General features: G+C 46.5%; 1 protein-coding gene across 1 annotated transcript in view; it reads left to right on the top strand.

Moving 5' to 3' along the window:
- The window catches only part of LOC119039416 (kalirin), a 571768-nt gene extending 554509 nt beyond the window's left edge, over positions 1-17259 (top strand). The window contains exons 34-35 of the mRNA XM_053672926.1: positions 15230-15476; positions 16143-17259. Of these exons, the coding sequence (XP_053528901.1) occupies positions 15230-15476; positions 16143-16348 (453 nt within the window). The 3' untranslated portion in view covers positions 16349-17259. The remainder of the gene's footprint in view (positions 1-15229; positions 15477-16142) is intronic.
- The last annotated feature ends 4079 nt before the right edge of the window (positions 17260-21338 follow it).

The raw sequence follows: 21338 nt of genomic DNA, 5'->3' as shown, positions 1-21338 counted from the left end.
AGGGGCAAGGCTAGGATTGGGAACACCAGAAAATCTGTAATTCAGTGAGGGCAAAAACTTGACGAACGTTACAGAAGACTCTCAGACTCTAGGAGCCCTTTCGGTTGCTGCTGTGCCTCCCCCCTGTGTTGGCACATATTCTGGATCATTCTTCTCAGGAGCTGGCAAATCCTTCAGCTCACAGCACCAGCTGGTACCAGCACAGTTGGAGGTGGTGGCGATGGAGCCGAGCAGGCAGGCACAGCAGACAGACAGATGATCTGGGGCCCCACTGTGTGGTGGTCAGCTGGAGTGAAGATGTTATTGACTGTCACAGCCAAACAAGGTGCCAACGCTAATACCACATACAGCTCCAGGGAGACACAACCACAGCAGGGTCCACAGCAGGGTCCAGGGAGCCGTCAGGTGAGGCAGGAATGGGGAGGGGGGCCCCACTCTTCAGCCCTGGACCAGTGCCCCGTGCTTCCCTCGTTTTCTTGCTCAAGGTGCTTGTACGATGAATGTTCCGCACCAGACAGCACACTGGGAAGGGTGGGTCGTCACGACCTTCTGCCACACTGCTCAGTGCCGCGTGCCCAGAGCTGAGACTGCCTGGTGAGTAAGCGAGTCAGTGCGTGGATGAGACGACCGGATTCATAAGACCTGGAATCCTGCCTTTGCAACTTGCTAACTCAGGGTCTGAGCACGTTATTTCACTTCCCTCAGCTTCACTTTCCTCATCTATAAAGTCAGACGACAGTGCTAGCTTTTGGGGGTCCACGAGGATCAAACAATGTCTGTAAGAGTTTTATAAACTATGAAGGGTCATGCAAATATGAATGACTTTCTTATTCTTCTTGAAAATGACAAATTAACAAGATGTCCACTGGTATCTCTTTTCGCCTGGGAGACAGTGACTATGGGCATTTGCTTTTTGAATCAAAGCATTTGGAATATGCTTCCGAACATGAATTTGTGGTGCGCCACCAGCCTGCCAGCGTCTGGGACCCCTTTGCAGAGACAGGCCCCTCTCGGGCACTCAGCAGCCTACCCCCGAACTGCACCGATGCCCTCTTCCCAGTTCCGGCTCTGGTCACCACGGGGAAACGTGGCCTCTTTCCATGGTTATTTTGCTGAGTTTCCGTGCATGAGTGGACACCCTATCACTGCAGTGTAAATGCCTTATCCACCCAAATTGGCAGAGAGTTCCAAGAATTCCTTTCTGGCCTGCTCGCTGTTCTAGCAGGCCTGGTGTTGTGGGGAGAAGAGGGAGGTTCACAGCCACGGCCTCAGTTGTACCCTAAACTTTTTGGACATGGGAATGTACGACTGCTTTTTTTCCCCCAAATTTTCCAGTTTCCCTCAATATGTGTCCTTAGAGATAATTTGTAAATGGATTTCTATTCCGTAGACATAGAATCAGTATAGAAAATGTGTCAGGTATGTGCCAAGTAACCTTCACTATGGTGTCAAGCAATATTTACTACTTACGTTAACTCATGTAACCATTGCAGTAACTATACAGTAGGAATTTATACTACCCCTGTTTTACAGATAAGGAAAACGATCCAAAGAGAGGCCTTTTAACTTGCATAAGGTTATACAGATAGTAACAATGCAGGTGGAGTCAAACTCAGCAGTCTGCTGGCTCCAGACCCAGTAACATGCCAAATGGGAAATAGTGACTCACACCTGAGTAACTGAGGTTTGATAACATTTTGCACTTTTGCAGAATCCTCCCTGGTCTTTGGCCAGAGTCCCCCTTTGAACACAGAAGTTCAACTTTTCAGTGTTGCACAAGCACAGTGGGCCGTTTGCAGGATGGCCTGGGGACAGCCCACACCTTTCTCTCCGCCTGGAGAGCTGCTGGTTGTGATCTCTAGCTTCTCCCAGGTACCTGTCCCCGCTCTGCTCTCGGTGACCTCGGGGTTTTCAGAGCCATGCTTTGGCTAGTGGTGCAGGGAAGAACCTTCCAGCCCAAGAGCAGTCAGGACAGCCGTGTAGACAGACCAGGATAAGCACAAAGGAACCGGGCAGAGCCTCCCCCTTGTCAGGACATTTATCTCAGATGAAGGCTCCATGTTGCAAAGGCCCGGGTTCATTACCAGGTTGTCAGTCCTCCTGACCCCATTTCTACGAACAGTTTGTTCCCAGTCTAGTTGGTCTCCAAAGCCTGGGTAGGGAGTACAGAGGTACAAAGCAGATAGAATTCTGTATAAGTTTGCATTTCCCTCCCCCTTTACTGTAGAGCTCTAACCAGCATTTGATAATTCCCGTTGATTAAAGAAATGAATAAACGTTAAGCCAAATCTGAAGCCCTGTAGCTTCTGCCCCCATTGTTAACTATGCCCAGGAGCAGGTCTAGTTCCTCCTCCGGGTAAATCAAGTCCATCCGTGAGGAGTTCTGTCATCGTTCCTACCTTGTTCTCCATCTGTGTCTCTCACTTGGATGAACACATTGAAGCATAAAGTTCAGGTTTTCGGGTGGCACAAAGCTGGAAGGAATCACTACTCTGATAGATGAGAATGAAGCATACTACATCTTAGCTGACAAGTTGATAGAAGATTAATAGAAAATTCTCCAAGTTCAAAGCCAAGAACCCCAAGTAGAGAAATGGAGGGATCTGGCTTGAGAAGGCCCCGTGAGCCAGACTGCGGTTTTGGTAGGCTGCTTTCTCAACGGAGGCCAACAGCGTGGCTTCACTAACTCAGACTGCGTTGATGGAAGTGTAGTGTCTCCACACAGGAAGTGAATGCTGGGCTTCATCTGTGCAGAGCAGGCTGCCTCTGAAGGATCGGGTTCAGTTCTGTGTGCCCCCTGTTAGAAGGGACAGTGGCATCCAGAAGAATACGATAAAAATCTTGGAAACCACACATTGGAGAATGATTTGAAAGAACATCTGGCAAAAAGAAGAGTTAAAGAAGGGTCGGCCTCATCTTCACTTAAGTGCAGCTCTGTGGAAGAAAGACGACTTGTGTGTTACACTAGAGGGCAGACAAAGAACCCCGAATGGAAATTATAATAACAAAACACTCCCAGCGCAGCAGCAGGAGGGGTCAGCTTTATAGAACAGAGGGCTAGATTATCTTTACATGGGCCCTGCCTTGAGTGGGAGTTTAGAGCAGAAGCTCGCTAAGGTCCTAGGTTTCTGTTGTCTGTAATTTTAGCTGCTTCTTCCAACTTTGTGTCCTCTGCAGCTTTGCCAAGCATGGATTTGGAAGTTCCCTTCCCACAGTTACACCAACCCACATATCGTCACTGCATGAGGTCCGAGTGTGGACTGGACCCTTGTGACATTCTCACAGGGAATGACCCTATGAGAATGACCCTCATAGGGGCTCAAAGGGCTCCTTTGAGCCTCAGAGGGCTCATGAGCCTCAAAGAGCTCATAGAGAATGACCCCTTGTGACATTCTCATAGATCACTGTAACCATTAATCTAGGCAGACTGGATGAAAAGAGTTCTGAGCCCAGAATCTGAAAAACTGAGTCTGGTCTTGTCTCTACTACCAACTAGCGTGGGATCTTCAGTTTTACCAGTTCCGAGTTGAAGGGTTAGATGACCTCTGGCTTCACTCATTTACTTACAGGTGCACTCATTTGTTCAACAAATGTTTATTATCTACCATCTCCTAGAGACTGCCCTCCTAGACAAGTCCCTTCCTCTTTGGGGGTTCGTTTTCCTCATCTGTAAGGTAGGGCCATCAGATTAAGTGAACCCCCAAGTCCCTCAGTCTAACAGTCCAACCAGCCACGTGTGCCCTGACAGTGACATTGTCTCAGCCCCCGTGGGGTCGTGGGGGCTGCAAGGCTGTCTGCCATATAAGGCTTGGATGGGTGCTCTGTGAAAATTGAAAACCATTTTGGGGTACAGGTGTTTCTCAAATCTGTGTACCTATTAACTCATATTTTAAAGTGAATAAAAAGGTTCTTTTAATATGTATATGTCAAAGGCATATCACATTAAGAGAAACAAAAAAAATCAAAATAAAAGGAAAAACTGACAGGACCACCAATGCTAATCATAATAGCTAATACTTACTGAGTGCTTATTGAGGCCACCTTTTAAGACTTTGAAAGTCTAAAACCGCCTTTAGCTAAAGTACCTTCATATTGACTGATGGTTTGTCTGGGCATGGAATTCGGGTTGAAAATAATTCTCAGAATTGTGAAGGAACTGTTCCATTTCATTTACATTCTAATGTTGTTGCTGAAATCCACTGTCATTGTGGATGACCTCGACCTATTGGATTTTTACCTGACTTTTTTTCCTCCTCTCTGAAAACTTCTAGAATACAGTACTCTTTTTTCTGCCAATATGTCCTGATGCTATGTTTCAAGTGGATCTTTTTCAGTTAATTGCCACAAAATGATCATCACAGTAAGTCTAGTTAAACATCCATTACCTCATTTTGTTTTTTCTTTCCCATCACTCCCCCCTACCCCAGCCATCCCCACCGCCCACCCTGGGTCCTGCCCCCTTTGGCTTTGTCCACGTGTCCTTTATAAATATAGAACATGGTGTCAGTTCGATGCACGCCCTTCAGCCCCGGGAATTTTCCTTTCCAATTTATTCCTTTCCTTTCTGCCTAAACTTGAATTGGAATTTTCCTTTCCAATTTCTTCCTTTCCTTTCTGCCTAAACTTGTCTACCTAAAACTTGTTAGATTGATTCTCTAATTTTCTTATAGTTCTGTCATATTTTCATCTTTCAGTGTTCTCATTCTACTTTCTAGAAATTTTCTTTGACTTAATCTTCCTACCCATGTCTGAAATGTTTCGTTTCAACCGTGTTTTTCATTTCTAAGAGCTCGTTTTCATTCTACTGTTGCCCTGCTTTCTTTAACGGCTTGTTCTTTTGTCACAGATATAATACCTCTCTTATCCCTCTGAAGATAATCACGGAGTTGTTGAGGTTTTAATGTCCTGCCTGTATTTTGTTCCCTCTGGATTCCTGGGCCTTTTGTTTGCTTAGTCTGGCCTTTGTTGAGGGGCTTTCCTGAGAACTCTGGTGATCTTTAGCTGAATCATATTTACTTGTATCAGTGAAGCACCTGAAAGGCTGTCTGGCTGTTGTGCGTGACGGAAGGAAATCGCTGACTGGAGAGTTTCACTGCGCAGATCTGGCAGGGCACGGGAGGTGTGGGAAAGGGTCTCCAAATGTCAGTATTTGAGTCTCTGGACCTCTTTTTGGTTTCGCCAATGAAAAATCCTCAGGTGTGCCTAAGATGTTTATATTTGACTGCCAGTGTTCTGGAAGCCAGGAGGGACAAGGATGGTGGCCCTCTCCTGTATGTAGACCCTCGTTGAATTTCAGTTTTTCAGGAAAATATGCATTGGATAGAGGAGACATCTAGAGGGCTGCTGCCCTTACAGATTTTCAATCCATCTTCCCTCCTCACCCCCACACCTGCACCCCTACCCTTTGTGTGGCGTGGCACTTGCACTTCCCTAGCCTTCCTGGGGGCCGTGCAGGGCTGGCCACCAGAAATGCGAATCTCACCTCCACTCTACCAAGTCAGATACCGCTCTTGAAGCTACTTTGTTATTTTTCAAAATGCCGACTTAAATATTATTACCTCTTATTCTCTTGGTTTTTGTGAGTCTTCCCCCACTCTGTTTTTTGTCAGGTTTAGGAATTAATGGAGATAAAACTGAATGATTAAAGAACAAGATAATTTGGGGGTGGGAAACAGGCTCAAAACATAACTGGTGGGATCTGGAAGACATTGGCAGGAGTGGGTGGGCAGGCAGTGAGAGGGACCACTGGACATCGTAGTGAGGCATCCCAGCTGCATACCAGGCACCAACTTCTGGGCTTTATTCATGGGCGTGGTCAGCAGGCCTGGCCTGATCGCTGGCTATGTGCCAACATCACTCTGGACTCAGAAGATGTGGCCATGAGCAAGCTAGAGACTGTTTCTGGGCCTCACACTTTTTCCTGGATTTTACATTCTGATGTGCAATATGACAAGAAAAAAGTTAGCAAACAAGACAACACATTAATGCTAAGTGCTCAAGAAAATTAAATAGGGTTGTATGTCCGAAAGTATAGAAACTGCTCTGCACAGAATACTATAACTGGATGGGGTCCTGAAGTTCATTTTCCTCATCTTAAGCATGAGGAAATTTATGTATGGAGAGGGGAAGGGCTTTTCCCAATGTCACACGGGGGTGAACCTGCACCAGCAGCCAGGCCTCCAGATTTCTGCTCCTGTATTCTTCCCACTATTAGTCACTGTGCAGTTCATGATACCTACCCTGACTGTGGACCATTCTCCATGCCTCTCTGTGGTTCTGTCCTTCCTTTCAGCAGCACAGGAAACAACAAAACCAATTAGCTGCCTCAGTGGCAGTCAGTAGCAGCCCAGCTCCAAGGAGAAAGACAGCAAATCCTCAGTTTCCGTTTGACTCAGCAGCTCCACGGGCCACCACCATGCAAACTGAAGGTGTCCTGGAGCCCCACGGCAGTGTTCCCCAGTGCCCAGACATCGCTTCCCACCTGCCTCGAAAATCCAATCCAAGATAAAAGCTGCACCGAATGTGTGCAAAGGCAGCTGGTTTCTGGAATCTGAGTTTCACCTTAGTGCAGGGACAGAAGTGTGCAGGGACAGTTTTGAAGCCACTCCACTGGGGCATCGTCAGCGACTTGGGGCTTTCCCGAAGCTCGCATAGGGGTCCTGGAGCAAAACTGGGAAGTAGCATCCACCCAGTGCCCCCTCTGGTCCCTTCCAAGTAGTGTGTCTCCCTGGAATAGTTTCAGGGAGTTTTTCTGTTGCATTGTTGACTTGTGTTACAGGTTATTATGGATGTTATTAATTTCACTATAAAATGACTCTTAAGTGAGAAATATTGAGCAATACTGAAAACGGGAAAGAGGGCGGGATTATCCAGAGTTACCTGCCCAACACACCAGTCTTACATGTTGAGGAATTTCTTTCCTGTTAGTTCCTCATTCATTGTTAAGTTCTTCACAGTCATATATGCAACTTCCCATCCTGTCTTTTTTTTTCTTTTTTCTACTTTATATACTTTGTAAGTCCTTATGAAGCTTTATGAACATCTAATAGCCACATAATTAAACATTCACTTAGTGGATATATCATAACCATTCCCATTAGATTTTTCTGTTAGATTTTTTTATAATTTAGCTTTGGGGGGTTTTCTGTTACAGTTAAGTTTTCCTCATTAAAAAATGTTGTTATAAATGTTTCCATGTTTAAAGCCATGTGAGTACAGTTGTGTGGCATTCCCATGCTGCTTCTCGTTTTTTTGGAACTGGAAGGGAGTCATATACATAGTCTGCTTTGAGATGCTACCTAATGATATGCAGTTAATCCCTGACGGGGCACTCTGGGCACTGGCAGCAGGTGCAGGGGGTGAGAAGCACAGTTTGCCCGAGAGTTAGCAGACCTTCTCCGTGCCCTTTAAATCGTGCCAAGCGGGCACCCTGCAGCTTCACATTCTCCAAAGGCCGACTCTGGCCTCCCACTTTAGTTAAAATTCCTACGTGGACGTTAATTCAGAGAACTCTGCACCTTGAACTGGCTGAATGTCATAAAGGAATTAGAGCCACGGAGCTGGGGGCAGGCAGCCAGGAGAGGAGGAGGGGTCTGAGTTGTCTGGTGGGCAATGCAGTGTCAGCAATGACGCTCCCAGTGGTCGTTAGCTCAGGTGGTAGACATTGTGGGCACTTATCAGACTCATGGGAGAGGGGCTTCTTCAGATGGAAGGTATACGGGAAGCAACAGGAAGTGAAAAGACAGGAGTGAATCTTCATCTTTCGTCTAGGGACCCGGGATTACACACCCCCTTGTTTTAATAGGAAAAGCATGTGCTGACTTGGGAGACCTTTAAAGGCATCACCTGTCCTAGACAGCCTTTGGGCCGGTTCTTTTAGCTGGCTTGGGTTAGGGCAAGATTCCATTCAGATTATAAATAAGGGCCTTGACCAGGTGGCTCAGTTGGTTGAAGAGCTGTCCCATGCACCAGAAAAGGATGTAGGTTTGATTGTAGATTTGATTCCTGGTCAGGACACATACCTTGATTGCAGATTCAATCCCAGTTAGGGTGTATACGGGAGGCAACCAATTGATGTTTCTCTCTCTCTCTCCCCCTCACCCCTCCCCCTCACCCCTTACTTTCTCTCTAAAATCAATAAACATATCCTCAGGTGAGGATTTTTTTAAAAAGAAAGAAACTCTGGTTCATTTACATAATAATTTTCATGCCTATATGCATCTGGTAGAGTCTATTCCCAGATATTGTGCCATCAAAATTGATTACTTCTTTAAATTTCTCTCTATTTCTAACTCAAATGTAGATGATAATAACTAATACCTCTACAACTTATTTCTTTTAAATGTTTGGAGAGCTAACTCTGCTCAAGGCACTGTCCTAAGTGCTTTAACAGTCGAATCTCATACAATCTTTGTAGCAGCAGCCTATGAAGCAGATGCTGTTATGATTGTCATTCTACCCCCCCCCCACACACACACAAGTAAACTGTAGCCAAAATGTTAAGTAACTTGCCCCTGGTCACTCAGCCAGGGAGGGGCTCCAGCGTCCATGCCCTTAATCACTAGACTCAGCTGCCTCTGGGGGATGGGGTGGAGGCACAGAGGCAGAAGCTGGAGCCCTGAATGGGCCCCAATAGACTGCCAGGTGGGGTACTGTCCTCTCATCTCTGAATGTCACTGGAAAACCCACGTGGAGAAATCTGTTCTTTTTCCATGACGTGGAAGTGCTTAGGGATAATCTAGCTCACACTGTTTATACAAGAAGGAGGTTCAGTTAATCCCCAACTAAGAACCAAGCAAAAATGGACCTAACTCAAAGCCGTCGTCCCTGGCAAACCTGAGTAAGAACAGAAGGTGGGTATGCAGTCTCCTCTTTATAACTTGCATGCAGCCATATGGGCTGGAAAAAAGGCATCATGGCCACACTGCAGAGCAGGAGGAAAGTGAGCATTTGAGGAGCAACCTCTGCCCCTCGGGAAGCACCACAGAGGGTGGAGGACAGAAGCTACCCAGGGATTTGGCAGCAGGGGAACAGGCTCCCCCTGGAAAGGCCGGAACCCAGGAAGAATCAGGTGATGACTCAGCAGCAGGCAGTTGGAGGAAATCCAAGTAGCACTTAGCATCCAAAAGGCTTAGCCAGGGTCCTAGGAAGCTGGGCAAAGGAAAGGTCTGAGAAGCTTCTGGGAAGGAGCCACACATGTCAGAGTCTCAGCAGGAAAGGCCAGGCTCTCTGCTGGGGTAGCAGATGCTGGGAGGGGCATGAGGTGAGGGATGGCCACAGATCCCAGGGCCCAGGTCAGAGGAGACCCAGGCACACCTGACTTCATGCTGACAGCTGTGCTGCCCCCTGCAGGCTCCCAGCGTTTCCTCAGGAGAAATAAGTTGGGTTTTAGAATCTGAAGGAGGACTGAATTGAGAATTTGGAAGTTAAGCATCCATAGTAGATAGTTTTAAAATACACAGTAAAACCATGATGCACCCTCGGAGTTTTGAACTGAGAATAACAGCTTCTCTGGCCTCTGTGGTGGTCAGCAATGGGATTGAGGGTGCCCATCAGGTGGGAACATGGCTCATTGAAAGAACAGCGGAGGAGTTGATAGGAGAGGCCCAAACGTAAATCATCAAAAGATTTTTTTAAAGCTACTTAGGGGGATCATCCTAGAGAAATCAGAGACCCCGCTCAAGGAGAAAAAAGTTGTTTTTACACTTAGGTTAGTGAAAAGGGTCCTTTTCACTCAGCAGGGCCTGACTTTTTCTTGAGAAATATTTAGAGGAAGAGAGGCCGTGGTTATAGGTTTGTCTTTTTTTTTTTTTTGAGGACTAGCATAACTCAGTGAAGAGCGTGACAGCTACAGTGCCGGGAAAGTAAGCAAGCTGGCCACATGTCTGGTCTGCAGGGGTGACTTCCAAGGCAAACCTGTAGGTCAAAGAGGGAAGTGGAGATACTATGATATTTATGGGCAACAGGCAGAAGAGCAGGTGGTTAAAGGGAGGAGAAGAGGGGGCTGGGGACACGGAGGAGGTTTTTAAAGTAATCCAAGTTTAGAGCCGTGAAATGGGAGAACGGGGAAGGGGGAGGAGAAAGGATGCATCAGAGAGGTGAGAGGGAAGAGTGGTTAGGGGAAGGCTTGGCATACTCAGGAGGAAGTAGATGTTCAAGGAATTGACCGTTAAAGATGAAGCCCACTTAAAACAAGTCAGAATGTGGGGTGGATAGATAGATCGATAGAGAGAGAAGACAGAGGGACCTCGGTGCTGCCTTCACTGTGAATGGCTCGACCCAGGGAGAGATCAAGGGCTGACCAGTCGGGAGGCAAGGAGGATGCGTAACAGTGGTTTTCCAGCTCCATGTCTGTGTCCCCGTGACTAACAAGTCAAGCAGGAAACAAGTGAGAGGCAGCACCAGCCCACGCAGGGAGACTCGTGGGAAGGAAGGCTCGGCCAGAAGAAAAATTAGAAAACGTAAAGGGGCCTCTCGAACAAGGTGTTGAGAAGAAAGCCAGCCCTGGCTGGTTTGGCTCAGTGGATTGAGTGCCGACCTGCGAACCAAAAGGGTCCCCGCTTCAATTCCTGGTCAGGGTACATTTGCAGGCCAGGTCTCCACGTGGGGGCATGAAAGAAGCAATCGATCAATGTTTCTTTCTCAAATTGATGTTTTTATTCCCCTTCCTTCCCCTCTCTCTAAAAATAAATAAATGACATCTTAAAAAAGGAAAAGAAAGCCAAATGTGGAGAATGGTATGTGGTCCTAACAGGGAAAATTAGGCAACAAATATGCCAAGAAATGTAAAATAGAAATCTAAAAACGTCAAAGGAGGACATTTAAACAGTTCTTAAAGGGCCCTGAGGAAGAAAAGAGTCAGACAAAATGGAGATGTGGCTTGTAGTTTCCCACAACTGCAGTTGGATAAAACCTGTTTAAATTCCCGGGGTCAGAGATTCAGTTCAGGGAGAGAAGTGGGGGCTTCCTGAACCTGCCACTGCCGAGGGCTGAAGGGTGGTAAAGAGGGAGAAAGAGCAGGGACACGTTCACTGGTCCTTTCGAAATGGAAAGAAGGGGAAGAGAAGATAATGGCGCTGGGCTCTATGGGACAGGAGACCAGCGGACACACACCAGAACTTGTCAGATGAGGAAACATGCATGTACATTTTTAAGAAAGTGATAATTCAGTGTGTGTGCAGGAATTTGGTTTTTGTGGATTAATGAGGGGAGCACTCTGTGTCGGTCAGTAGGTGGTGTCACTCAGCCTAGTCCAGGAAAAGGCTTCAGGCGTGAACCATGAATGAATTGCACTTGAGGACTGCAAGTAAAAGTCTTTTAAGTGTGCCAAGATTCCTCAAAGGTCTTTGGCCCCTCTGTCTTTGACACCCCCCACCCCCCGCCCACTGACAGGAGCTCTTAGAACTTTCCAGTACTTATTCCAGTTGTATGTTCTTCTAAGTGTGAACCCTGAGTTTCCTGGGCACCCTTAGGCTTCCTTGTTGGTCTGGGCAGAGGGTGAGGAGGGACTGTTTGAGGGCCACCCCTGTCTGACCACCAGTTCATATCTCCCAAACCCCTCAGCTGCCCCGCTTTGGAATTCCCTTATTGCCCTGGGCTGGGGACCTGCTTAGTAGATCTCTGTGACCACTCACTGAGGTGAGGTGAACCAGACATTCATCATTCATCTAGCACAGTGGTTTTCACTAGATCTAAAGCTTGAACACAGAGACATCGCCCATTGACCACCTTTCTTCTTTCTGCTTCCTTCTTCATTATCTGGACTGAGCAGACTGCGGGAGGCAAACTCCACCATCTAGTGGTGTTTCCAGGCTTCTCTCCAGGAGTGGGATCATTGAATGGTAGAAGCACACGGCCTGGCTCTTTATCCTCCCCTAACCCCTACTCCAGACCCCAACCTGCCAGCCAGTCTGGCTGTAATTTGACCTAGGGGACAGTGGGTCTTGTATCTGGGTGACTTGCTGGGCTGTTTGTAGCCAGAGTCTCTCTGCTCTGCCTCAGCAGTCTGCAAAGGGGCTACAAGTTGCATCTGAGGTCATGTTCACACTTTACCTCAAGATGTTAAAGGGACTTATCTAAGAAAAAGAAGTTAAAGAAACATGAACAGTGAAAGGACAACAAACTCACAGTTATTAACAACCACATCTAAAACAAAAGCAAACTAAAAGGACAGCTAGATCAGGAGTGGAAACAGAAATGAAGATCTCAAGGAGGGTTAGCAACAGGGGAGTGGGAGGGGGAGAAGGTACAGAAAATAAGTAGCATAGACAGTAGATAGAAAATAGATGGGGGGCAAGAATAGTATGGGAAATATAGAATCTAAAGAACTGGAGACACATGGTCATAAACTGAAGGGGGGTAATGGTGGGGATGGGGGGGTAGGGTGGAGGGGAATGAAAGGGGGAATAGAACAACTGTAACAGCATAATCAATAAAAAATTTTTAAAAAAAAAGAAAGAACCCTGAGCACATGAGCTGGCATAAAGAACAACTACTCCGAGACTTACAAGTTCAGTGACAAAAATTCTCAGTTAGAAGGAACGTTCATGGCCGTCTAGGCCAGCGTTCTATGAACAGTCTATTAATGGAAAGTGGAATCGATTTTGTGGGATGCCACCAGAAAATAGAGACCAGAAAAAAAAAAGAGTATCAGAGAGAAATTTGTGTTTCAGTGATACCACTATTCATACATAGTGCAGACTCGTCAAGATATAAGAAGTGTTTCTTACAGAGGATTGCAATGCAATCCAAAAAGTTTGAGAGACCTAATGCAGGCCAAGCAAACCCCGAGAGGACCAGTAGTTCAGGCCACCGATTTCTTCTTCTCTCATCCGCCTCGCCTCCCCTCCAACCACAAGCATACCTACAAGCAGGTGTGTAACTTGCCCTGGTGTGTGCTTTAAGGACTAGGATTTGCAGTTGAGGTCTGAGTTCAAGTCCAGCTGGATGACTATGGGAAACCATCCAGCCAATGTTTCTCAGACAATATCCCAGACAAAACCCCTTTTCAGAATCATGAGTTGAGGTCCTTGTTAAAAATAGGCATTTGGGGCCCTGACCAGTGTGGCTCAGTTGGCTGGGTGTCATCCCACAAAGTGAAAGGTTGCTGGTTCCGTTCCTGGTCAGGGCGCATGCCTGGGTTGTGAGTTTGGCCCGTAGTCGGGGAGTGTAGAAGAAAGAGGCAACCAATTGATGTTTCTCTGTGGCATCCATGTTTCTTTCCCTTTCTCTAAAAAGAAATCTTTTTAAAAATATGCATTTGGGGCCCTGACCAGGCCTCCTGAATCAGGCAGCTGGGACAAGGGAGGGATTTAATAAGCTCCCAGGTGACCTTCATGCACATTTAATGTTCCAACCATGGATCTTGACATTTCTGAGTTTAAACTTGGCATGTGAGAAATGATATCACCTAGTTATTGTGAGGATCCAGTAGGTAACTAGTGCGGAGGAACTTTGGACACTGAGAGCACCCTGCAGGCGTTCCCATCCCACAACATCCTTCTCTCAATGACGCTTTAGGGAAAAGAGCATCAGGAGAGTGGGGGAGCAAGGGCTGTGCATTTAATGGGACCAGGAAAGCTAAATGGGGGAAAAAATGAGCCAACAGGCATGTTTTTTCTTCTATTGTCTCTTTCCATCTCTCACCTTCTATCCTTCAGAAGTTCCATCCTGATCCAGTCCTAGCAGCAGCACCGTCCCACCATGGGAACACGTGCAGAGCGGACTCCCTGCTCTGTGACTGGTGGTGATGCACCCGGCAACCACCAGTCTGATGCATCATGTTAACCTTCTCAGGCCCATGTGACACTCAGGTTCCCTTGGTAGAAAACTCTCACAGGTCTCAATGCAGAGCTCTTGGTACTGGTGGGGCTGCTGATTCCTAACTCACTGTGAGTTCACCGTTCTGTAGAAGCTTCCCAGAGTGTGTGACCCAGCTACACAACGTGCAGGCCCCGAAGGTTTAGATCAGGGATGTGCAGACCGAAGGTGAGGTCCCGGAAGGTGGTTCAGGAGGCTTCCCCCTGAACCACTGTCAGGGTCGAACCTTAGAGAGCAGGCTACTGAGCTGAGCCCCGGGGCTTCTCACTCCTCCCCTGCCCTTCTGCGCACTCTGCCCCTACGGGCAACTGCTGTTCCACGGGGGAGGCTTTGTGCTTAGCTCTGTGAGATGGGTTTCCGTGGGGAAAATGAAAGTCCGTGTTTGGCTAGCAGAGGTTGTTCCTGTCTCCAGGTTCTGCCCCAGGATCAGTGGGAAAGGCTGGCCTGGAGGGAGGACAGGATGGAGCACCAATGATAGTCCCAAAGTACCACGTGACCCTTCTTCCCTACTGTCTGCCCCCTTGGTCCCTGGTGGCTGAGCTCATGTCAAACAACTTGTTCCCCTTCCAGACAGACAGAGTTCAGCTTGTGCCTTTGAAATTGGAGCCTCATTCTTCCTTGTGTCACTGGTAGCCTCAGTTTTGTTTTGTTTTAATGTTTTACTTATTGATTTTAGAGAGAGAGAGGAGAATGGGGGAGAGAGAGAAGCATCTTTTTGCACTTATGCTTTCATTGGTTTTTTTCTTGTACGTGCCCTGAGCTGGGATTGAACCCAAAACCTTTGGCATATCGGGACAACACTGTAACCAACTGAGCGACCTGGTGGGGCCATGGCAGCCTGCTTTATGCCCCAGTGTGGGGTGAGGATGGGGAAGGTAGCCAGTGTTACAAGAAAGGCAGGTTCCTCTTCCATTGCTCCCAAACATCAACTAGAATCAAGTGAGATCCAGTGACATAGACACAGATGCTCAGGAAGAGTCTGAGGGTGGTTGTGGGACAGATGTGGGGCACAGGGTGGAGCCTAGGGACGAGGTGAAGGGACATATTGGGGAAGGGATTTAAAGACACAATGGGCTGGAAGCTTGGCAAAGAAATAATGAAAAGAACTCCAACCACAGAAGGAATTAGAATCAAAGCCCTGGTTTCTGGGCCAATTCCAGAATATTGCTGCAGTTAGAGTGGCTGAGTGATTCATTGGCACCATTAATTAGTTTTTTCTCCTTGTTTTCTTTTCCGTTCCCCACTCCCTTCTGCCTTCTCTCCTGAGTCCCGTCTTTTCCCTCTTTCCTTCCTCCCCCATCCTCTTCTCTGCTCTCTGCATCCTTTCTTACCTTCCCTCTCACCCACCCACCCACCCAACTCCTCCCTCCATGCCCTCACATTTTACCCCCGTGCCCCCATCACTTCCAAGCTTTCTGGCGGATGTGAGTTGACCGTGGTCCTCCAGGACTTCAACGCTGGCCACAGCAGTGAGCTGACCATCCAGGTGGGACAGACGGTGGAGCTGCTGGAGCGGCCGAGTGAGCGGCCGGGCTGGTGTCTGGTGCGCACCACGGAGCGGAGCCCCCCACAGGAGGGCCTGGTCCCCAGCAGTGCCCTGTGCATCTCCCATTCCCGAAGCAGCGTGGAGATGGACTGCTTCTTCCCACTGGGGAAAGGTAGGGATGGCAGAGGGGAGGAGGGATGTGGACCAGACCCCCACGGGGGACTCTCGCCCCTCTAACTGAAGAACATCATGGAACTAACCTGTCTCATGAGCCTGTTTTGAGTTCGTTGGATTTCCCTGGGACCTGCTTGTGAACAGAGCAGGGTGAGAACTTAAAAAGAGAGAGTGACTGAGTAGCCGTGTGACTTTGGAAAAGTTCTGTAAGTTTTCTGACCCAGTTTCACCTTTAAAATGAAGGTTGAATTGGATGACTTTTAAGGTCTCTCCCAGCTCCCCCACTGTATCACCTGCATTTAGAAAAGGTCCTCTTCCACCTGTGGCCAGAACACCCGCTAGACTCCTCTCTCCCGTGACCCACTCTCCCCTCCCACAGCTCCCTCGGCTCACTGACTCCCACCCCCTGACCCCGTGCTCATGCTGACAGAGAGGCACCGAGCAAACCCAGGGTCAAATCTCCACCAGGAGATTTGAGGCACTCATTTATGTACCTTAGATGGGTAAATTATTGGAGCCGTGGCTTCTATTTTACATAGTTGTGTTCCTTCCACAGGCTTGTTTTTATTCCTTTTCTCACACCAGGGGACTAACCGGCTAGAACAGTGATTCTTCAAGGTAGAGGGTGCCTTTCTCTGACTGTCATTTAATGTTCCCATTGCAGGAATTTCATCTGGTCCATCTCCCAGGCCTGACTGCCTCCTTTTGTCCACCAGATGGCAATGGCAGGAGGCATTATTAGCAGTGTCCTACTTTTCATCCAGCCTCCCTGGTTTTTTTCCACTGGGAGAAAAAAGTGAATTAAAACTGATTCTTCTCCCTACACACATGCACACGCGTACATGGGCTCCCCCTGCCCCCCCCGTTTAGCCTTCTCCCTCTTTTCTCTGAGGACTAAGACAGGACAGTTCTGGGAAGTTGTGTGGAATTTGGAACTGCCCGCGCAGCTCCTCAGTCCTTCGCAGTAGCCACTAGAGAAACTCATGGTAACAGGCAAGAGAAAAATCAAGGAAACAAGAATGTGGTTCTGTCTGAAGTTTTGAGAGAGGGAAACCAAGACACAAGGAGATTAGAACTGAGAAGGTAAAATGAGATAATATGCATGTATGCAAAACACTTAGAACAGTGCCTGGCACTCGATACACTGACTTGTCATAAGTTATAGTTTTATATCATTTGTCATAGATTGCCCAGGAAAATAACTACAAAATTCTGCAAGTGCAGGCTAGGGACCCTTGTCCAGCGACAAAACCAAGGACAGCGATTTGCTGGGAAAGGCTAATTTGTCAGAGATGTCCAGGTGCAGGTGTGTCCGTAGGAAGGACTTAGCTTCAGAAGACCTGACACTTCTTTTTAAAAATAATTTTTTATTTTCCAATTACAGCTGACATACAGTGTCACATTAGTTTCAGGCGTATGATACACTGACTAGACATTTCATAACTTACTAAGTGGTCACACCAGTAAATCCAGTACCTACCTGACACCACACGTAAGTGTTAACAGCACCATTGGCTGCACTCCCAATGCCGCACTTTGTACCCCTGTGTGGGGCTGTCTCTGAATGACTGGCGATTGGGACCTCGATCCCTGTCCCTTGTGCACTCGTCCCCCAACCCCTCCCATGTGGCAGCCATCAGTTTGTTGTCTGTGTCTGAGTTCATTTCTGTTTTGTTTATTTTGTATTTAGATTCCACATATAAGTGAAATCATATGGTATTTGTCTTTGTCTGACTTATTTCATGCAGCATAATACCCTCTAGGTTGATTTATGTCATTGCAAATAGCAAGATTTCACTCTTTATTAAAAAACTGTATTTTATTGATTGATCATGCTGTTGCAGTTGTCCTGTTTTTTTCCCCTTTGCCCCCCTCTACCCAGTGCCCCCCACTCCCTCAGGCCATCCCCCCGCCATTGTTCATGCTCATGCGTCATGTGTGTAAGTTCTTTGGCTACTTCATTTCCTACACTGTACCTTACATCCCTCTGGCTATTCTGTAACTACCTATTTGTACTTCTTAATCCCCTTACCTTTTCACCCAGTCCCCCACCCTCCTCCCATCTGGCAACCATCTGGTAACTAACTTCTTTTCTCTTGATGCTTTTAAGATTCTCTCTTTATCTTTAACCTTTAGCCTTTGAATTATGATGTGTCTTGGAGTGGGCCTTTTTGTATCCATCATAATTGGGATTCTATGTACTTCCTGGACTTGATTGTCTATTCTCTTCACCAAATTAGGGAGGTTTTCTTTCACTATGTTTTCAGATAGATTTCCAATTTCTTGCTTGTTCTCTTCTAGTTCTGACACCTCTATGATACTAATGTGGGAATGCTTGAAGTTGTTCTAGAGGCTGTTTATACTGTCCTCATGTTTTTGGATTCTTTTTTCTTCTTCTTTTGCATGGTTGTTTTTTGTTTCCTTATATTCCAAATCATTGATTTGATTTTCAGCTTCATCCACTCTGCTGTTGTTTCCCTGTAAATTGTTCTTGATTTCAATTAGTGTGTCCTTCATTTCTGGCTGGGTATTTTTTATGCTGCTGAGGTCCTCACTAAGTTCCTAGAGCAGCCTTATATATAACCAGTGTTTTGAACTCTGCATCTGATAGATTGCTTATCTCCATTTCGTTTAGCTCTTCTTCTGGAGTTTTGATCTGTTCTTTCATTTGGGCCATGTTTCTTTGTCTGCTCCTTTTGGCAGCCTCCCTGTGTTTGTTTTTATGTATTATGTAGAGCTGCTTTGACTCCCTGTCTTGGTAGCATGGCCTCATGTAGTAGGTGCCCTGTAGGGCCCAGTGGCACAGCCTCTCCTATCACCCAAGCTGGGTATTCGAGGTGTGCCCTTTATGCGGGCTGAGTACATCCTCCTCTTGTAGTTGAGCCTTGGTTGCTGTGGACAGATCAATGGGAGGGATTTACCCAGGCCAATCAGCAGCGAGGACTGGCTGTGACCACTCACCAACAACCTCCACTATACGTGGAGGATTAGCTGTGCAGGGGCAGGGCAGTGGTGATCTGACGTGGTCTGTAGCTGTCCACTGGGTACACTGGCCATGGGATTTCCTGGGTGGTACAGGCTAAGGTCAGCTCCCATCTGTGTTTTCCCCAGGGCACCCTGCCTGAGCTGGAAAGCAATCTGAGATGGCTGCTACTTGTGCTGAGCTTGGAGAGTCCCAGGCAAAGGCAAGCTGGGATTCTAATCTGGCTGCTGCTAGGACTCACTGAAGTAGCTGTTGTTTCTTTGTTAGGATTTAGGAGCCAAGACCAGCCATTATTACAGAAAAGCAGCTTGCATGAGCCCACAAGTAGGGTGGGGCAGAGCCTCTGAGGATCTCCAAGGCAGGTCAAACAGCCAGGTTGATGGAGTCTCAGATATGGCACCAGCTTACTGACTCTGTTGGGGGAGGATTTAACAAAGAGACAATGGCCTCTGCTTGCCATGATGCCAGATACTTCGGTTTCTTCCTTTATACCACTGGTGCCCTTCTAGCTGCTACCCTAATGTATATATGTACACACACACATATATAGGGATAGATAGACAGATAGATAATACATACATATATATATATAGATATACATACACACACCACATCTCCTTTACCCATTCATCTACTGATGAGCACTTAGTTTGCTTCCATGCCTTGGCTGTTGTAAATAATGCTGCAGTGAACATATGGATGCATTTGTCTTTTCAAATTAGTGTTTTGAGTTTCTTTGGATAAATACTAGAAATGGAATTGCTGAGTCCTTCTTTGTCTCTTGTTATAGACTTTGTTTTAAAGTCCATTTTGTCAGATATATACATTGTTACCCCAGCTTTTTTTTTCCTTTTCCATTTGCAAGAAATATTTTCCTATCCTATTACTTTCAGTCTGTGTATGTCTTTTGATTTGAAGTGAGTGCCTTGTAGACAACCTTGTAGGTCTTGTTTTCTTATCCACTTGGCCACCCCATGTCTTCTGATTAGAGCATTTAATCCATTTACATTTAAAGTAATTATTGATAAAGCCCTGACTGGTGTGCCTCAGTGGGTTGGGCATCCTCCTGCAAAGCAAAAGGTTGCCAGTTCAATTCCCAGTCAGGCCACATGCCTGAACTGCAGGCTTGGTTCCTGGATTGGTCCCTGGTGAGGACACATACAAGAGGCAACTTACTGATGTTTCTCTCCCTCTGTCCCTCCCTTGTACTCCCTCTCTCTAAAAATAAATAACAGCTTACCTTAGAGTTTTAAAATAAATACAAGTAAATAATAAAGTAATCAATAGATATGTAGTTATTGCCATTTTATTGTTCATATTTTTTATCTTTTTTCCCTCTTCTAATTCTTAAAGAAGTCCCTGTAACATTTCTTTTAATTCCAGTTTGGTGGTGATAAACTCCTTCAGCTTTTCCTTGGTCGAGAAGCTCTTTATCTGCCCTTTCATTCTAAATGAAGTTTTGCTGGGTAGATCATCTTAGTTGTAGGTCCTTGCTTTTCATCACTTTGAGTATTTTGTGCCAGTCCCATTCCAGCCTACAAACTCCATTGAGAAATCAGCTGACATTCCTATGGAAACTCTTATAGGTAACTAATTGCTATTTTTCTTGTTGTTTTTAAGAGTCTCTCTTTGTCTTTAACCTTTGGCATTTTAATCATGATGTGTCTTGGTGTAGGCTTCTTTGGGTTCATTTTGTTTGGGCCTCTGTGCATGTCCTGGACTTGTATGTCCATTTCCTTCACCAGATTAAAAAAGTTTTTTGTCATTATTTCTTCAAATAGGGTTTCAATTCCTTTCTTCTCCTTTTGGTGTCTCTGATGTGAATGTTAGTATACTTGATGCTGTCTCAGGAGCTTCTTAAAGTATTCTCATTTTAATTTTCTTCTGTTTGCTGTTCTGATTGGGTGTTTTCTGCTACTTTGTCTTCCAAATGGCTAATTCAGACTTCTGTTTCATCCAATCTGCTGTTGATCCCCTTCTATGTATTTTTCACATTAGTTATCGTATTCTTAATTTCTGTCTGGTTCTTCTTTATGTTTTCTGTCTTCACATTTGTTTCTTATTTCTTGGTTAAGTTCTCACTGAGTTCATCTATTCTGCCCTTAAGTTCATTGAGCATCCTTATGACCAGTGTTTTGAACTCTGATTCTGGTAGATTGCTTGTCTCCATTTTGTTTAGTTCTTTTTCTGGAGTTAGTTTCTTTTCTCTCATTTGGGACGTATTTCTTTGTCTTCTCATTTTGGCAGCCTCCCTGTGTTTTTTTTATATATATATATTAGGTAGAGGTTCTACACCTCCTGGTCATAGTAGAGTGACCCTATGTAGTAGGTGTCCTGTGGGGCCCACAGTCACAGTCTCTCGGGTCACCTGAGCCACTGCTCCAGGTGTGTTCCTTGTATGGGTTGCGTGTGCACTGTCATTGTAGTTGAGCCTTGATTGCTATTGGCACGTCGATGGGAGGGATTACCCTCAGGCTGATGAGGAAAGTGAGGAATGGCCGTGACTACACAGAAAGAGCCTCTGAACCCATGGAACAGGAATCACTTCAGCTGGGCTCTGGTGCCTGCCGAGTCCACCCTTTGGGGATGACCTGGCACCTCTTGACCTAAGTCCATCCTTCCTAGCCTATGGCTGACTAAAATGTTTATCCCCTCCCTACTCCCAACCCACCTGGGGCACCTCTGTGTGCAGCTTGGAAGGAGCAGACCCAAGAGGGAGGAGCAGAGAGCTGTCAGAGTGGGTCTGTGGTCTAGAGGTGAGAGGCAGAGACACTCTGGACAAAAACCCAAGAGAGAAGGGAGGGAGTCAGTGGAGAGTTAACTGAAAATGGAGCTGAGGAGAAAGGATAGAAAATAGAGACTTGAGGGAAAGCAAGG

The sequence above is a fragment of the Artibeus jamaicensis genome, unplaced genomic scaffold (genome assembly GCF_021234435.1).
Source record: "Artibeus jamaicensis isolate MK-2021 breed Jamaican fruit bat unplaced genomic scaffold, CSHL_Jam_final contig_793, whole genome shotgun sequence".
Taxonomy (NCBI): domain Eukaryota; kingdom Metazoa; phylum Chordata; class Mammalia; order Chiroptera; family Phyllostomidae; genus Artibeus; species Artibeus jamaicensis.
Note: the sequence above shows the minus strand (reverse complement) of the source record. Positions and strands in the feature narration are given on the sequence as shown.